Source organism: Pocillopora damicornis, chromosome 14 (genome assembly GCF_964200805.1).
Source record: "Pocillopora damicornis chromosome 14, jaPocDami1.2, whole genome shotgun sequence".
Taxonomy (NCBI): Eukaryota; Metazoa; Cnidaria; class Anthozoa; order Scleractinia; family Pocilloporidae; genus Pocillopora; species Pocillopora damicornis.
This window is the reverse complement of record NC_142683.1, coordinates 11,303,264-11,320,459: the sequence shown is the minus strand read 5'-3', so window position 1 is coordinate 11,320,459 and position 17,196 is coordinate 11,303,264. Positions and strand designations below refer to the sequence as shown.

Below are 17,196 nucleotides of genomic sequence, written 5' to 3'. Positions count from 1 at the left end.
TTATCTTGAAGGGGCTTACTCGAAAGAGTACGTGATATTATCCAAAGAAGGCAAGGGAACGTGACCAAATTCAGGATACTTGACGGAAACGGGGTGTGACTGGGGTAAGGGCAAGAAACGAGTCACATTTTACAGAATCTCGTGCTCATACTAGATAGTATTTTGCTATACTTTGGGAACAAATTTTTGACGATCATTAACCAGTCAAGGTTAACATGTTCAGAATATTCATACATGCTTATGCTCTGTTTGTGATTTATGGCTTGCTACATCCTTCGCACACTGAAGGTGAGGAAACTTTTGCTTTTATTTGCACACAAGTATGTTTATGCTTAGTCAGCATATGTGCACCGGTATGAACCGGTGTCATTCAGTCAGAATCTTTCGTAGTAATATGCCAGTTAGCTTGATCTCGTAAATTAAGAATTAAGTTCGTGTTCATACTTCATAGTATTTTACTATATCCAGGAACCAAATTTTTGACGATCATTTAACGGTTAAGGTTAACATGTTCAGAAGAGCTATTCATGGTTATGCACTGTGTGTGTTTTTTGTCTTGCTACATACTTGGCAAATTGACGGTGAGTAATCTTGTTTTTATCTCTGTACTGGTATAATTAGTCAGTATATTCCGTAGTGATATCCCGAATGGCTTGATCTTGTACATTAAAAATCAAGCTGACATTAAAGGAGATATTTATGCTTTCGGATTGCAGGGCAAGGTGTGAGGAACGACGATGGTAGTTACACCTTTCCACCTGAAACCATCCAAGTGACGAAACATCAGCACAACTTAACAGTTAAGAGCGTTATGCTACTCTCGAATGTCACTGTTTCGGTAGACGAGGTGCAGCTATTTGTTTTCGCAGAAAAAAATGGCGGTAGTCTCGTTTCACTTCGTCCTAATTCTGCTGGAGTGTTTGTGGCTAGAGTGAACCCGAAAATGGTTCGGGACTTCAAATTGAAGGAGGCTGGTATCTCAATGAAAAGTGAGGTCAACGTTACTTATATCCCAACCGGCCAGGTGCGAGTTTATACAGTATTCAATCTCCGCCTCTCAAACACGACACTTGGTGGAAATTCCGTCGTTGTACATAAACTTGTTGTTGTCGTGACTTCTCACGACAAAAAGGGTACAGAATACCGACACGATCAACATTATTCTCTGAATTACACCGAGACACAAAGTAAGTACCCTCTTTAGTTGCTTAATTTAAGTTGACTGCCCGCTATTTTTACTCAAGATGATATCAGAGCATATATACCTCTTCCAATTCTGGGATTAATAGCCCAATTTATATTTGTGTACTTTGTTGCCAAGCCTTCAATTTGGAGAGAGGCTGAAAGTGACCATTTTGGGATAGAGACCAGTGTCTTGTTAGCATGATAAAAAAATAATCTACTTTCGAAAGGCAGCAACGTTTGTATCAGAACAAGGTCAAAGGCTTGGCAACCAAGTATGCAACGGTCAAATGAATTAATGGTTTTGGCAAGCTTCATATTTACGATTGGCAAAACAAGCATGAATGCTGCTGTAAACGGAGTAACTGTCGAGTACCCTGCCACTTTGGTCCACCTCGAGCTCATGTACATGTTTCGGGAGGCTGTGAAGATTGAGGCTTTGACACAATAGACCATATTCTTAATCAATGACCTGTAAGTAAGTGGCAGGTGATTTTGCAGTTTAATCCTCGTGCCTTTGATGTAATAAATGATTCAGATATAATATGGCAGAAGAGAGTGTTAATTGGTTCGTTGTTGCACTGTATATCAAGACGAAGATCAAATTGGTGTATTGCATGTTATAGGGGCGTTTTATTTCATTGGGCTAGAACTATTTTGCCTCAAAACGTCAACAGATTTATCGAAAATTGTACTTATTATTACCTTAGGTGGAGTGGAAGAGCTATTTGTTTATCATAAGAGTCATTAATGTCAATTCATTAAATTAACATTATATTAAATGGATTGAGCTACTGAACAGTTCTTAATAATGGTCCATAAGTGGAATTTTCTCTAGGAGTCATTGGCAGTTAGCATACTAACTGAAGGATGCTTTCCCTACATATCAAATTTTGGGTGATCATGCATGATTTTTATTATTGTAGCACCTTCAATCTACCTATAATCCCATGTACACCCTGGGAATTGGAAAAAGTTTCTGTTTGTAGAATTGTATGCTTACAAGAGTTATTGCCTTAAGAGGTCAAAACAAATTAATTTTTGGTCACTCCTAAGAGTGAGAAAATTAAAGCATTATCTAACCATGAAAGGTCTCAATGTCTGAAATAGTTGGGCATTCATTATGACTGGCTTGTTATATTTTATGTAGGGCCTGTTGCATCAGTTGGGGGCCAGGCAGGAAACCCATATTTCCTTGTTTTGCGTGACTGAACTGAGTCAATAATAAGTATTTTGATTTATGACCAATCATTTTGAAACGTTGTTTATGAAAATGATATGCATTGTGTGCTAGCTATCTGGAAGTGACATTGTTTTCTCTTATTTCCTTTTTACAGCTGGTTTTCCAGGTAACGTTAGCTCAGGATCAGTCCATTTTGGGCCAACAAGTCATCAGAAGGACAATCATACGGCTAAAGGTACACCTTAAAGTTGTTTCCACCTCCAAGTAGATACAAAAAGTAAAACCATCTAAAGTCAGTTTGCAAAAATCTGCCAGCAGTAGTTCAAAATTTACTCACATCTACCAGTACTTGGGGATGAAGTACTTAAGAAATTAATAAACTGAAAAATGACTAACATTCTAATATTAACTTGCCTTCTTCATTCTTTTTTTAGATAAAAAATATTGTAAGTTGTTGAAAATTAAAGTAACTATAAAAAAGTAACTAATTAACTCAGTTGGAGACCAGACAGGAAACCCATATTTCCTTGTTTTGCCTGTCTGAACTGAGTCAATAATAAGTATTTTTATGTATGACTAATTTTTCTGAAACCTTGTTTAATTTAAACCTAAACAGGACAGGATTATAGATGACTCTAAAAGGATGCAGTCAACAATAACAAACAAAGATTCTGCCATCAATTAAACTTTTCCTTTATTTCTTCAGTTTAAGAAGATACCAGCTATCCATGAAAAAATTTTAGTTGCTTTGTCTTATTTCTACTTTATTTTGATAACTTAAATTTAAAACAGAGCTAAAGAGTGCTTGGCTAGATGGTGTTTTTTGTCAGGCTTATGCCAACCCATTTGGCTCCACACATGTTAGCTTTCAATAAGTATAGGAAATCGTATGAACGCGAGTGCATTTCGTGATTTATGGGCACGAGTGATGTTTTGAAAGTTCTCAAAATTGCACGAGCCGTAGGCGAGTGCAATTTGAGAACTTTCAAAACATCACGAGTGACCATAAATCACGAAATGCACGAGCAGGTTCATACGATTTTTTATTTATTATATTCTCTGCCATTTTTTTATAATTTGGTGTTCAAATTTGGTGCTTCCCCGGTGTTTCCATGGCAACTTCTCCGTATTGCACTCTATAACCTCTATTGCACTCTATAACCTATTTATGCATTCATCATTGACCAATCAGAAACGTGATATTTTGTTGAGTATATAATAATACTCCATAGGGTTGTGGGTGTGGGGCTGTGTGTAGAGTCAATGTTATGATTAAATTAACTATTCCCTTAAGGTGGCTCTCTGCAGTTTGTTAGAGTCACCTGTTGTTTTTAGTGATGTGCTGTATAATCGTGGGTGAACATTTACCAACCATTAATACAAAGTTGAAACTATTATACAAAAGAATCAAGTATGTTATTTATTTTCATTGTAACTGTGTCTTTTTTGGAAGTAACTTGGGGTAAACAATGGGCCAACATTAAAGGGTGCCATCAGAGGATACATTGTTGTAATTCTATGGGACTTTTTAACTCTGAGCTGCTCTCATGACCCAACCTAAAAATCTTATCTCATAAAATTGGATAAAAGAAAGTAACAACAAAAATGCAACAAAAATTCACTAAAAGCAAATTAAACAAAACAACAATTGCAACAGAAATAAACACTAATGATACTTTTTTTATGTATCTTTCTGTTTCTTGAATGAACATGCATGACTGGCTCATCACACTTGTTAAACTTAAATGGGTTTCTGGACTTGAGAGATGATCAATCAATGAGTATACGTGAACAATTTGTTTGACTGAGCTTTGTTAAATATATCAACCATGGCAATGGATATAAAAATGATATACATTGTGTGCCAGCTATCTGGAATTGACATACTGTTTTCTCTTAATTCCTCTTTACAGCTGGTTTTCCAGGTAATGTTAGTTCAGGATCAGTCCATATTGAGCCAACACGTCATCAGAAGGACAACCATATGGCTAAAGGTACACCTTAAAGTTGATTTCACCTCCATGTGGGTACAAAAAGTAAAACCATGTAAAGTCTGTTAGCAAAAATCTGCTAGCAATAATTCAACATTTACCTACATCTACTTGGGGATGAAGTACTGAAGAAATTTACAGACTGAAAAAACTTTCTAATGTTAACTTGCCTTCTTTTTTTTTTAGGTCAAAAATCAAAAATATTGTTGTTGAAAATTAAAGTAACAATTAACCCTTTAACTCCCAAAAGTGATTTAGAGGTAACCTCTCCTTATAATATCCATACAATATCTAGCAAACAGGTAAGGAGAATACTTACACTTATCATATAGAAGTTGTTTTTCTTGATCTAACACCAAATTCTCTGAACTAATTTAGAAGGAAATGTAAAGCAGCTAGAGGGGAGAATTAACAATCAGATCTTGGGAGTTAAGGGGTTATTTAATAAGTGATTACTTGAGTGTCATTTTTATCCCAGAGGGTCTCTCTAACTTTTTTTCTCATCATTGTCTTTTGATATTTTTAGGAGCAGTTAGTTCAAGTAATCTGGCTGTGCTAATTGCTGTTCCCACTGTTTCACTAGCTGTTCTAATCACTATCTGCATTGCATGTGTGGTTTTGAAAGGAAAAAATAATCGTGCAATATATGATGCTGAAAATCCTATCAACACAATGATGGGCAAGTTAAGTGGACAGGGAGAATTAACCTTAGTTTCTTAGTTTAACAATGAAATGAGAAGTTCCACCTTTCTATGAAAAGGCAGTTAATTACTAAACACTGCAAAAGTTTACTCTGACTAACTTGCCTCCCACCTCTGTGGCCCGGGTTTGATTCCAGAACCTGGCAGCACATGCATGTTGATTGAGTGTGTTGTTGGTTCTCATCCTTACTCCAAGGGTTTTTCTCCCTCCACAAAAGCCAACATTCCAAATTTCAATTTGACCCAGAAAAAGTGGACAAGAAGTGCCACCACCAGCAAATGTCAAAAGCTAAATTCCCATTCATTTTTTCCCCATTTTATTTATTTATTTATTTATTGGCAAATTACAGAGTCCCCATCCTGTAAACCTGTGAATATGATTCAAATCTTTAGAAACTACAGTAAGTTAACCCTTTAAACCCGAACATCAAAATGCACATTCTCCATACTGTTCTCTATACATTGTTAACTGTGCTTGCAGATCAGGGCTGATATTGAAAGGAGAAATTAGAGGCTAATCACTCTTTGGGGTCAAAGGGTTAAAAATATTTTGTTTGACTGGTTAAGTGTTGCAAAGCAATTTTAGCTTTAGAAAGTACATGCATGTCATTGAATTAGCACTGTGGGCTTGTTCATCATCAGCTTATATTTTGACAAATGAATAAAGGAGTAAGTTTCTTAAGAAAGAGAGAGAGTATAGAGAGTATAGCAGGTAACTTAATGTTAACAACTGAGTTGAAAACGTGAAGTAGCCACCGTAAAGGGTAAAAAAGCTGATGTTTCGAGTGTTAGCCCTTCATCAGAGCAATATATATATATTTTGACAGTTGATTGTCAAATTCTTTAAACCCATGTCAAGGTGGAACGTCTTGTTTAAATTTGTTATTGGAGAGAAGTGAAGTTAAAATGACAAGGCTCCATATCTCAGGGTTGATTTTGGGAAATATTTCAATCCAAATATGGTACTATTTAACAAAATTTTCATGATTTTTTGCTACTTGATCTGGGCTAGCAATTTTGATTGGGAGAAATTAGATATAGAGTTAAATATGTTTTAGGGCAAAGACTCACTGAAATGCAGGTCAGAGAAAACACATTGCAAATCGTAATTTGTGACATGGATACTTTTGTAACTGTTTATTCCTGTCATGGAATTAAAAGTTGTTCAAATTCAAACTGGTTTTGAATTTGGATTTTGTTGAATTATCATTATGATAAATTATAGAGATGTTACATAAATCAAAGTTAACTTAAACTTTGAGAGCAGATCAACCCATTGTCATTTGTAGTAATGACTTGATAATCAGTGAGTAGACTCATCCTTACCACCATATTGATTATTTATTAGGTAAAGCTAAGGGTTACTTTCATTTAAAACCACAAGTATAATTTCAGACCACAATTTGAACAGCACTAAGTTCAATAACCACTTTATTACATCTATTTTGAAATTGGGACATTCAGTTACTCAGAACAAGTTTTTTAGCCTGTACAGATGTGTTAGTGACCCAGTTGTATTTTCCTGCAATTCAAGTGATTCTTTAAACAAAGGTTGAAATTTGATTGGTCGCTGTGCTTTAGTAAAGCTGTCTGCCATGGGCTGGGAAAAGAGATGCCATCTAGAGCACAAAATGGTGCAATTTGTGAATTAGCAACACTAGTGAGAGCCAATCAGATTTCAACAAACACAAGTGATTTTGAAATGGATGTAATAATTCAAATAAATGCTGTAACATAGTTTCAGAATGATTTAATTATGGTCAGTGGTGAATAATTGAACTACTTTTAATTATTTATTGTCATGTAAAATACTCAATTGTTAATTCCCATTGTTGCAAGGTAACTGACAAAATTGCTTAAATTGAAAGAGATATTTTCAAACTTTTTACAAAGGATAGTTTATTTTTAAGGAAGAGTAAGATAAAATGAAAAGGGGAAATTATTTTGTGTAATGAAGTCCTTACACCGCGATATTGATAATAAAAGTTATATGATAATCACAGTGGCTTTAGAAATATTCTCTTCACATTGTTGCCTCTACAATTGGGAAAATTTGGGGTGGGAAAAAGTATCATTGAACTTTATGCTGAGTCAGTAAAATTTTAAAATGATAAAAAGTCAGGAACATTTTAAATTATAACACCCCCAGTTTGACACATGGACTACCGTGAGCTGTAACTACATTTTTCATTCATCTTGATCTTGATGTTCAATTTCTTTTAATTTGATTAGTTCCTACTTTCTTTCATCTTTTAGACCACAGTACAGTTGCTTTATTATAGGGGATTTCATTGAATTCTATATTAGTTAGATTAAGGGTGAAAGAGGAGACTGCCAGCTACTTAAAATTTAATTTTATTGGCCAATAGAAAAGTCAGGGAAGTTGTGTTAGACGTGGTCCTTGGCTTTGCTTTGAGGAAGCATCAATCATACAGTTTGTAAAAAGTTTTACGTTGCAAGGTTTAGGATCATCAATATCCTTTTTCTTTTCCTTATTACTCATGATGATAATTTCATAGGGTGTTCTATTTCAGTTTCATTTTAAAACAGATCTGGCTCACTTAATTGTTCCCAGGATAACAATACAACAGTGGAGTCAGTGGACAATGCTTAATTCAAACTTTTCTGTTGGTGATATGAATTTTAACTACAGGTTTAAGTTAGAAACACTTTCAAAGCATGCTCTTGCCTCATCTATGGGCTTGTGTAACTTACAGTGCAAAAGTTTACAGTCAGCACTCAAATTTCACCTTTCTGCACTGTTTGGGATTGACTGACAGGCATTCTCACCCAGTAAGCATGCTGTAATCATTTATTGGACATTATATTTGATCATTTGTGAAGGATTTTGTGCAGGACTTCCTGCTGATTGCAATGCACGGTGCAATCATAAAAAATCCCTTGTTTCCCAAAAAGGTGTGCAGTGCTCTTAGAGCACAGATAACTTGAGCTCAAATTGGGTTCCATACCATACAGGAAATAGGAGCATTACTACTCTCTCCTCCTGGACAGGAGCTAAGTCAATGCAGAATCCCCCATCCCCTGGTATCCATTTCTTATCCAGGAGAGAGGCTCTGTTGAAGGAGTGTCTCCCCTTAGAATATGACAATAACTGAACCATGGCTGAAATAAATGGGACTTCTTGACTCTTAGACCACAAGCAGTCTTTCCTTTTTCAGTAAAATGCATTGCAGGTAAAAAAAAAATCAGAAAAAAAAACATTGATGTACATATGCTATGCAGAACTCTGGGAGTGAGGCACATGCAAAGTATGTGCTAGTTTTCAAGGTTATTATGAGGCCACATTGTATTCCCTTGATTTTGTCAAACGTATGATTACTTCTTACTTTCAACATTGAGAATACCATTAACTGGAGCTGCTTGCTATTGAGAGGGTCACTTTGCACTGTGTTGCACAGAATTCCAACAGGTGTTGTTCCAAGGTTGTAACATGCACTGTTTCTATAATTACCTGAGGTTTAAAAGGTGGTAGAGAGGATGGAGAAAGACTTCAATTAGGTACAATTAAGTACTTAATATAAAGTTTGTGTTTGCTCAGACACAAGTTTGAAGGTCCTAAATGGAAGAATTGCCCTTCCTTATGACTGGTGTTTTGTTTTTGTCCCAGTGAGATCAGGATAACCTTTCAAAGTTACTAACAACTTAGACTTAGTAATAATCTAGATAAGCTTTGCATGGGTTTTTTTTGGTAGCTTCGTGACATACTACTCCCTTAACAGAGGAAATTGCTAAAGCCCTTTGTGGTATTTCACTATTTTAAATACCAAAAAGGTATTTGAAATAACATAGAATGACATAACTGATGGTCACCAGCATACTTTTACAAATCCCTAGCTTGCACCTTCAGGGATACCTCTCCAAAGTAATGGAGGAAATGATGAATGTCAGGTTGTAGGCAAGTCCTTTGCTAATTTTGAAAAACAACTCTGGCTTTACTACTCCCCTCTCCAATAGTTATGTTCACCCAGAGTGGATTCACTATTGACCAACAATTCTCTCCTTTTTAATCAAAAGTTAAGCAAAAATTTATTTCCTATTAAAAATGCTCCTACATATACCTAAAGACTACAGAACACTTTTTACATCAACACAACCAAAAAAAGTCTACTTTTTATAACACTAACTCATGTTCAAGCATGTCTATCTTTAAAAGCTTCCTAACTTGGCTTTCATGCACCAGCTGACAGCAAGAAAAGGTTGTCAGTAACATTTGTTATTATGTATTTTGACTAAAAGCAAATAACACTTGTACAAATATTTCTATAAAACTAATTTATGCAACTGTACTTTGTATAAAGCTTTGGTAACTGGTTCAAGGGAGAGGCTTTTAAACAACACCTGTAAAATCTCAGGAATCTTAAAACTCCTAAAACTGAGTAAATTGAATGGTGGGTTTAAACCCTTCCCTTTATATTTTCTACAAAATTTAATATTCAAAATACAGAAGAAGAGTTGCAGAATTGTTTTAAAGCAAAAACAGATACATAAATGAGAAAGAAAAGGAAATCCATACCCAGATGGGCTCCAAATTGCAGTGAGAAGCTATTTCCCACAAAAAAATAAATTTCAACCTTTAAATAATTATCCATTTTGTGATAACAACCTCTACCCAAGTTTACACTGTACATGCAAAATTTGAGCCAAATCAGTGAACCTGCCTGTCCTCAGATTTTAATCTGGCTCCTTTTTGCAGAGTATCAATCTAAAGCTGTCAGTTAAAAAACCCAGTATAGCACAACAACCATTGACACAGATGTTAACTTTGCTGAAAGTAAAAAGAAAAGTAACCATATAAGTAAGCATGTTGATTATACTTATGGAAAGTGATAAGATTATGGTACAAACAATGATTAATCAAATTTGAACAATTTTTTTAAGGTAAACACTGAGCTGATGAGAATAGTGTAACAAGGTAGAACAAGGGTGTAATCACGATGATAACTAACACCACACAATTTCCCAACTAATTTACAGCAAAATTTATAGAGAGGCCATAGGGTAAGAATACAGGTCTTGCAAGTTAATTAAAGGGGTATTGAAATTCATGATGACATGAACTTTGCTGGCTTTTTGTGGTAAAAATGAATAAAAACAACATACACTGTATTTAAAACAGCATGCATTGGCCTAAAAACAAAATCTTTTTCTGCAGAAGCTGAGGATTTGCATTTGGCTCAAATAAGCATTACCTAACCAAGCTGATTGTTGAATGTTCATTGCAGATCCAGTGAAAACCACTTGTGTGGGACTTTCCTCTGTCATATTTTCTTTTTCTCCTTGTGGAGTGTTTTGCTCATCTGCAATTAAGAAAATGAGAAGGTTTTCTCAGAGCAGTTTATAGGAATGGTAGAACTTTGTGGTTATATATTCTCTTCCATAACTATATGAAGAAAATTGCATGAGGTCACTGCAAATGTACAATTTCAATGGAAATTACTTATTGTTAACTTCTGCTAATACCCCATATAGGCTAAGCTACTTGTCCATCTCAAACCACAATAGCTCACTCTTGGCCAAAAATTGGGATCATCTGCATTTATTGGAAACAAATTATGGTATGGTCAATGTTTGCATCACATGTAGGGTAAGACAATGTACTAAGTGACCACTGGGGTATTCTAGCAAAAAATGAATTATCTAAAAATAAGTAAACCATCTGACTTTACCTTCAATGATTAACAAAAATGTCTTAATAGGCCCATCTCTGGTACAGTTGTGGTCTGCCCAATAGCAGTAGTCGTACAGTCCATAAACACCCTCCATCGACTTTAAAAGTAGTCTCATTGTGATTTGTATAACATTTTCTCCAATGTGGCGAAGACTGTAATACTTGTGGCACTCAGGTGCCGGTTTGTAACATGTGCCATTTCCAGATTCACCTTTGTTAAGCTTTATGAGGCGATTTTCAGAATGGTCTCTACCCTCTCTTTTGAGGTAGATGTAATTTACCCTTGGGTCTGTTATGTGGAGTTGGATATTCCATGTTCCTCCTAGAGGAACTGTTGAAGAAAATTTTGAAGGTTTACCAAATAATTTATCAAAAATATTTTCTGTCACTTACTTGATTTACCCAGCTTTGAAATAATGCCATTCCTTCATTCAATAACTAACATGCCCTCTCTGATTAGCCCCACCCATCCCCTCTGAAACACACCCTCTTTTCTCCCACTTTCCCAAAATAAAACCTATGAAATCACTGATTCATAATAAGTAGCATTTCTGTGCAAAAATGTACATGACATTGTAATTAATTGACCACATGTAACACTGTAATCCTGTTTTACGGTGGTTTGCCAGCATAACATTGCACACCATTTCCTGTTTATAATAACACATGCAAAAAGCTAAAAACTTGCATGTTGGCACTCTATCATTTCTGTCCAAAATCTTAAACCCTGTAACCCCTAAGAGTGACTAGCATCTAATTTCTCCTAAGAATATCATCCCTGCATTACTCATTAAGGCTACAAGAATAAATGAAATGATCACCACCTAAAGAAGATCTTGATTGTGAAACAAATTCTCCTTGTGAATATAAATGTATAGAAAACAGTATTCTTTCCCAAAGCTTTAACCAAATATATTTACATCAAGGAAAAATTAGTGATCTTCAACAAAAAGATGCCTATAGTATATCAGGTATTCACTTATTCTGGCAGCCTCCACAAAGTTTTTTGTTTTTGGTAACTTCCCTTGCCCTTCTCTAAGAAGAAACCCACAATGAGACTCTGGGAAATTAATATGCTCCCAAAAGCATATTCATTTGAAGCAAATAAGGCAATTTAAACCTTGGTACATACAAGACACAGTCCGGAAACTGCCTTGTAAGAGAATAAGTTACTATCAGTGGCATATCCAAAGAAAAGTGGTGGAGAGGGTATGCTTTTAACACCACAGTCATTTTCAGTTTAATCATAGGTAAAAAAACATGAGCTATGTAATCATATAAAGCCCCTATTTTGATGGTAATGGCTGCTGCCTAGCTCGAGCATGATTTGAAGGTGGTCTGGTAGTAGGCTACAGCTAAGTCTTTGTAAATGTACAGACTGAAGGACTGATAGGTGCAAAAAGCTATAGGATACATAGGTTCACATTTAACCCTTTCACTCCCAAGATCTAATTGGTAATTCTCCCTACTGTCTGCCATACAATTCTTCTGATGTTAAAAGGGTTAAGTTTCTAAAGAAACTGTGGTGCTGCGTCGGTGGGAGAGTATAGCAGGTAATTTAGTGTTAACAACTGAGTTGAAAACGCAAATTAGCCACCGTAAAGGGTAAAAAAGCTGACGTTTCGAGCACTAGCCCTTCATCAGAGCGATTCTGATGTTAGTTTGGAGAATTTTGGTATTGGATCAACTATGAATACCCAATTGATATTTTTCTCAATTCTCATCACTTGTTTGCTTGATGTTATTTTGATATTATAAGGAGAACTTTTGTCTTCCTCACTAATGAGAGTTGAAGGGTTAAAGTTAATTAATGGACATAGAATTGAGCTTGACATCAAACGTTTATATATGCCTAGGCAAATCAGGACTAGTTAGATGAATTTTAAACAAAAATGTAGTTGTGAACTTGCCAGAAAAGTTTTGAACAGCTGCAGGCTTGACAGCACCTTGTCCCATCACACCTGGGAAGTAAATGAAAAACATTGTGACTGTGAACATTAATGGAAATCATCTACAGGTGAACTGCGGATAAAGAAGTGAATATGAGAAAAACATTGTGTTACCAAGGTCTTTTACGGGTCACTTAACTTTAACCCTGTGGATATACTTAAACCCAACTCCAAGTATCATACCCTTTGTGATGGGGTAGTTTCTACTAATACAAAGCAAGAACAGATTACTGATCTAAATCCCACGAAATACCCATATTAAGTAGATCCCAATAGAGTCTACTTTACAGCCGTTCTTAACAAAGTAACCAAATTGTTGGAAAATCACTAAACAGCGGTATTTGAGTCAGTTTTGAGGAGTTTAACGGTAAACAATAATTGAAATGATAGCAAGAAAACTCACTGCGCATGCGGTATTGGGAGGGGTCTCACACTTACAGTCATGTGACAGTAACACCATGTGCTTTATACTCTCGATAAGATTTTTCTTCGTTCGGTCGAAAACAAGTGATCAATAACAGCAGGTCAAGTAAGATAAGAGCATATTAAAGCTTTTATGAACATGGGGCTGTGCGGAAATTTTTCTTCCCGAGCTTATAAACCTCTCTCCTTGGTGGCGCTGGTTCGACTTACTCTACATTGTAATCCAGCTAAAGCGAAAATAATCGAATTACAAATACCGTGAGTACCCGCTATTAACAACGAACACTCACCTACACAGATGTATATGAAAGCATTGAACCCAAAGATAATTGTTTTTAGCACAGAAGCCATGTCGTTCACTCCGCAAGAACCAAAGGCTAGAAGAGGACTAATATATCGCAACATGGAAATTTATTCTCCTCTACATATGACGTAACCCAAGAGTGAGGGTTCTAGAAGGTTCTAGAAGATTTAAGAAGCCTGGAACAATCCTTCTGATCTTTATTTGACAGATGTCCAATTTTCAACCAATCAACAGACCTGGCAACCGCAACATACAACCGCATTAATTTCAAAAGCAACGTTAAATCACCGGAGCGCTCTAAGGCCTGTTCCAAACGACGTGCTACTGCCGTGCCGAACTCAAATGAATTTGGCTCGGCAGTGGCACGACGATAGCACGGCAGCGGTTTCAAACGTCGAACCTAATGCAGTCGCGCCAAATTCAAAAGACAAAACAAACCATCCATCCAGCGGTATCGCCCCATCCATAATGGCGGAGGGAAACCTTAACGAAGAGCGCGAGAAGTTTGTTTTGTTTAAGACAATTTTAAATGCCAGAAGGCAACGCAGGCGAATGCAACAGTCCATATTGAATACTGTTATTGCAAGGAGAGGATTACTTTTGAAAGTTTTTTCATTTATTCTTCTTCTGGTTTCCCTTGACGAGAGCCAGCAAGTTACTGTATTACGATCGTGCCGGCGTTTCCAAACCCTAACCCTAACCCTAAACAATTTATTGTCACCGTCGGATTCCTCTCCTCTCAAGCTTTCGGGCAAAACGGGTAGATTTGTCTTTTTTTATTAGTGCGCATGCGTAATAGTATGCAAATAATGCAAAATCCGTTAAATTAATTTATGAATTGAGTTCATAGGCCTTAGGCCTGTTCCAAACGTCGTGCTACTGCCGTGCCGAACTCAAATGAAATAGTAATTTCGATTTAAGCACGGCAGTAGCACGCCGTTTGAAACCATTAAGCGCGGCACGGCTGAATTAGGTTCGGCACGACTACTTAGCGCGGCAGGCCCTGCCGTGCCGCACGGCAGTAGCACGACTTGGTTTCAAACGTTGTGCTACTGTCGCGCCGAACTCAATTCATAAATTAATTTAACGGATTTTGCATTATTTGCATACTATTACGCATGCGCACTAATAAAAAAAGACAAATCTACCCGTTTTGCCCGAAAGCTTGAGAGGAGAGGAATCCGACGGTGACAATAAATTGCTTAGGGTTAGGGTTAGGGTTTGGAAACGCCGGCACGATCGTAATACAGTAACTTGCTGGCTCTCGTCAAGGGAAACCAGAAGAAGAATAAATGAAAAAACTTTCAAAAGTAATCCTCTCCTTGCAATAACAGTATTCAATATGGACTGTTGCATTCGCCTGCGTTGCCTTCTGGCATTTAAAATTGTCTTAAACAAAACAAACTTCTCGCGCTCTTCGTTAAGGTTTCCCTCCGCCATTATGGATGGGGCGATACCGCTGGATGGATGGTTTGTTTTGTCTTTTGAATTTGGCGCGACTGCATTAGGTTCGACGTTTGAAACCGCTGCCGTGCTATCGTCGTGCCACTGCCGAGCCAAATTCATTTGAGTTCGGCACGGCAGTAGCACGTCGTTTGGAACAGGCCTTAACTAGAATCAGAGGCGATGTTTTAATAATTGCTAATTTTCCATTAAATTTCTCAATAGATATAAAACATTTTATCCCAAAAGCTTGTCTTCCTATTATACTCATCCAATTTACGACGAAAATCGAAACGATATATATATTTTCATCGGCTATTAATTTCGATTTTCACTTGTGGTTACTCCAAACCTTTGCCGATATGCCTAGCGATTTTCTATGCCGAATTTGTACATCTATGTGATGTATTTTACAAATATTTTGTGGTTTGTCATCACTTCCCCGATTGACAAATTGAAAATTTGGCGGAAACAAATTTTTAGTCGAGACTTTCGATGGAGCCAAACAAATTTTGTCAGGTCAGCGCTCCTGGGCCCTGAAACACAGAGTAAATATTGACTGGACCTTCGAATTTTTAAACTATATTTTGGCATTAATTCTTAGAGAAGGGTGAATAGGTATATTTTTATCTGTGGTGGAGGGGGGGAGGGAAGGTGGTTGTATAATTAAAGCTCTTGATTGACGGAAATTTTGCAGGCTCAAATTATTTATTTTCCATTGATTCCTTTTTTAGTCAAAATGTTTGGGAAAGGTTGGGCAGGAATATTTCTTCACTTTGTTGTCATGCAAATGTGAAACAGGCATCGAAACACACAAGCGGGCTGTTGAACATTTGTCGGAAGCAGGATAATTAGTATTTATAGGAGCTAAGTTGATGTAACGATTCAACGTTTACAGCTTTCAAAACATTCTGGGTACACTCGTACAAAGCAATCTTCTAAAAAACAGTTCTTGCTTTTAAGATACACTTTTGAACTCGTATCTCTTTCACACATACTTTGATTTTAAAATAAACAAAAGCTGATTACATTTTCCTTTCAGAGGCTCTACAATTATGTAATTTGCGAAACGAAACGAAACGAAACCAAAAGGAAATCTGTAAGTTGCGAAATGAGAGATCTGTAATCAGCGAAATGAAAATCAGAAATTTGGGAAACGAGAATCTGTTTGGAAAACTCCACCGACTGGAAGGATAGATTGGTCAGTTCACCTCTTGTGTGGATTGCATACGAAAGACTACCCAGCAAATAATAACGACTATAACTAAACATAACTGTTTTTTGTGGAGTCATACCATCATCGAAGCTTTTTTCTCTAAAAATGGAAAATGGCATGAGTTTGTTGTTGTGTTTGATGGAGAATTCGAATGCTTGTCGCTTCCAATTTGGTGTCGAACAGTGAGGGAAAGTGTTGGTCACCCATTAAAGTTATTCATCGACGATGTATATTGACGACACCTTAATTTAGAACAGCATAGCTACAGCGCCAGATAACTTTTCAAATTATAGATTTGCATTTCATGATTTAATGGCGCAATTCTTTCTTCTCATAGCCCACGCATAGATTGATCCAATCCACACAAGTGGTGAAATGACCGATTCATCCTTCCGACCGGTGGAGTTCTCTCTTCTGAACCGGCAAGTTTCAAGAAATTTTCGGCCCCCCATCCGCCTTCCCTTCGGTGACGTTTTTCGCAATAAGCACTTTAGCATCCAGCTTCTACTTGCCTCGGCCACAATCTTTTCCTATAACTTAACCACGCTAGACAATGAACGGCATAAGTAATGAATTAATGGCTGTAATGAGGATGATTTGTTATTCCGGCGATATCTCATATCCTACTCCACCATTTCAGCCAGTGTTTCGACGCCTGTTTTGCATTAGCGTGACAACAAAATAAAAGAAATATACCTAGCCACCCCTATCTAATAATAAATGGTGAAAATAAAATGGTTCAAAAATAGTCCCGAATGGCCCAATCCATATCTATTCTGCTCTTTTTTAACTGATGAATGATCACGTTGCGAGCAGAGGTGCCAAGCTTTTAACTGTTTTTCATCGGTAAAGCCATAAAGCGTGACGCGCACTTCCTGTCTCAAGATCATGAAGGGGTCTTCGTTCTTGGTTTTATGGGTCTTCGTTTTCGCTACAACCTATAAAATCGCTGATCTGGCATGTCAGATATCAGCGTTTTAACTGGCCATCAAATCTGCTGCGATCGGCGAATAAAATTGTCAAGTTGTCACCAACTTTAGGGAAAAATAGACGCTATTGAAGCGATGACTCGAGCTTCCTTTAGAATTTGTTGTGGACTCAAAGGCGATTTTTCA

General features: G+C 36.8%; 2 protein-coding genes across 4 annotated transcripts; one reads left to right on the top strand and one right to left on the bottom strand.

Moving 5' to 3' along the window:
* Nucleotides 1–62: 62 nt before the first annotated feature.
* On the top strand, nt 63–7,059 carry LOC149034431 (uncharacterized). 2 transcript variants are annotated; one of them, XM_089194682.1, is made up of 5 exons: nt 63–288; nt 717–1,187; nt 2,520–2,600; nt 4,279–4,359; nt 4,883–7,059. In XM_089194682.1, the coding sequence occupies exons 1-5, from the start codon at nt 216–218 to the stop codon at nt 5,074–5,076; spliced, it is 900 nt and encodes a 299-aa protein (XP_089050808.1). In that variant the 5' UTR covers nt 63–215; the 3' UTR covers nt 5,077–7,059. The 2 variants fall into 2 exon arrangements, with proteins under 2 accessions (XP_089050808.1, XP_089050809.1); XM_089194683.1 differs by lacking the exon at nt 63–288 and adding an exon at nt 313–581.
* A 1,535-nt stretch (nt 7,060–8,594) lies between these two features.
* Nucleotides 8,595–13,558, bottom strand: LOC149034430 (uncharacterized). Of its 2 annotated transcripts, none has more exons than XM_089194684.1 (5): nt 13,409–13,558; nt 12,657–12,707; nt 10,745–11,077; nt 10,268–10,375; nt 8,595–9,843 (listed from the first exon to the last, which is right to left on the bottom strand). In XM_089194684.1, exons 1-5 carry the CDS (start codon nt 13,521–13,523, stop codon nt 9,794–9,796), a joined length of 657 nt encoding a protein of 218 aa, XP_089050810.1. In that variant the 5' UTR covers nt 13,524–13,558; the 3' UTR covers nt 8,595–9,793. The 2 variants fall into 2 exon arrangements, with proteins under 2 accessions (XP_089050810.1, XP_089050811.1); XM_089194685.1 differs by lacking the exon at nt 13,409–13,558 and adding an exon at nt 12,835–13,092.
* Nucleotides 13,559–17,196: the final 3,638 nt, after the last annotated feature.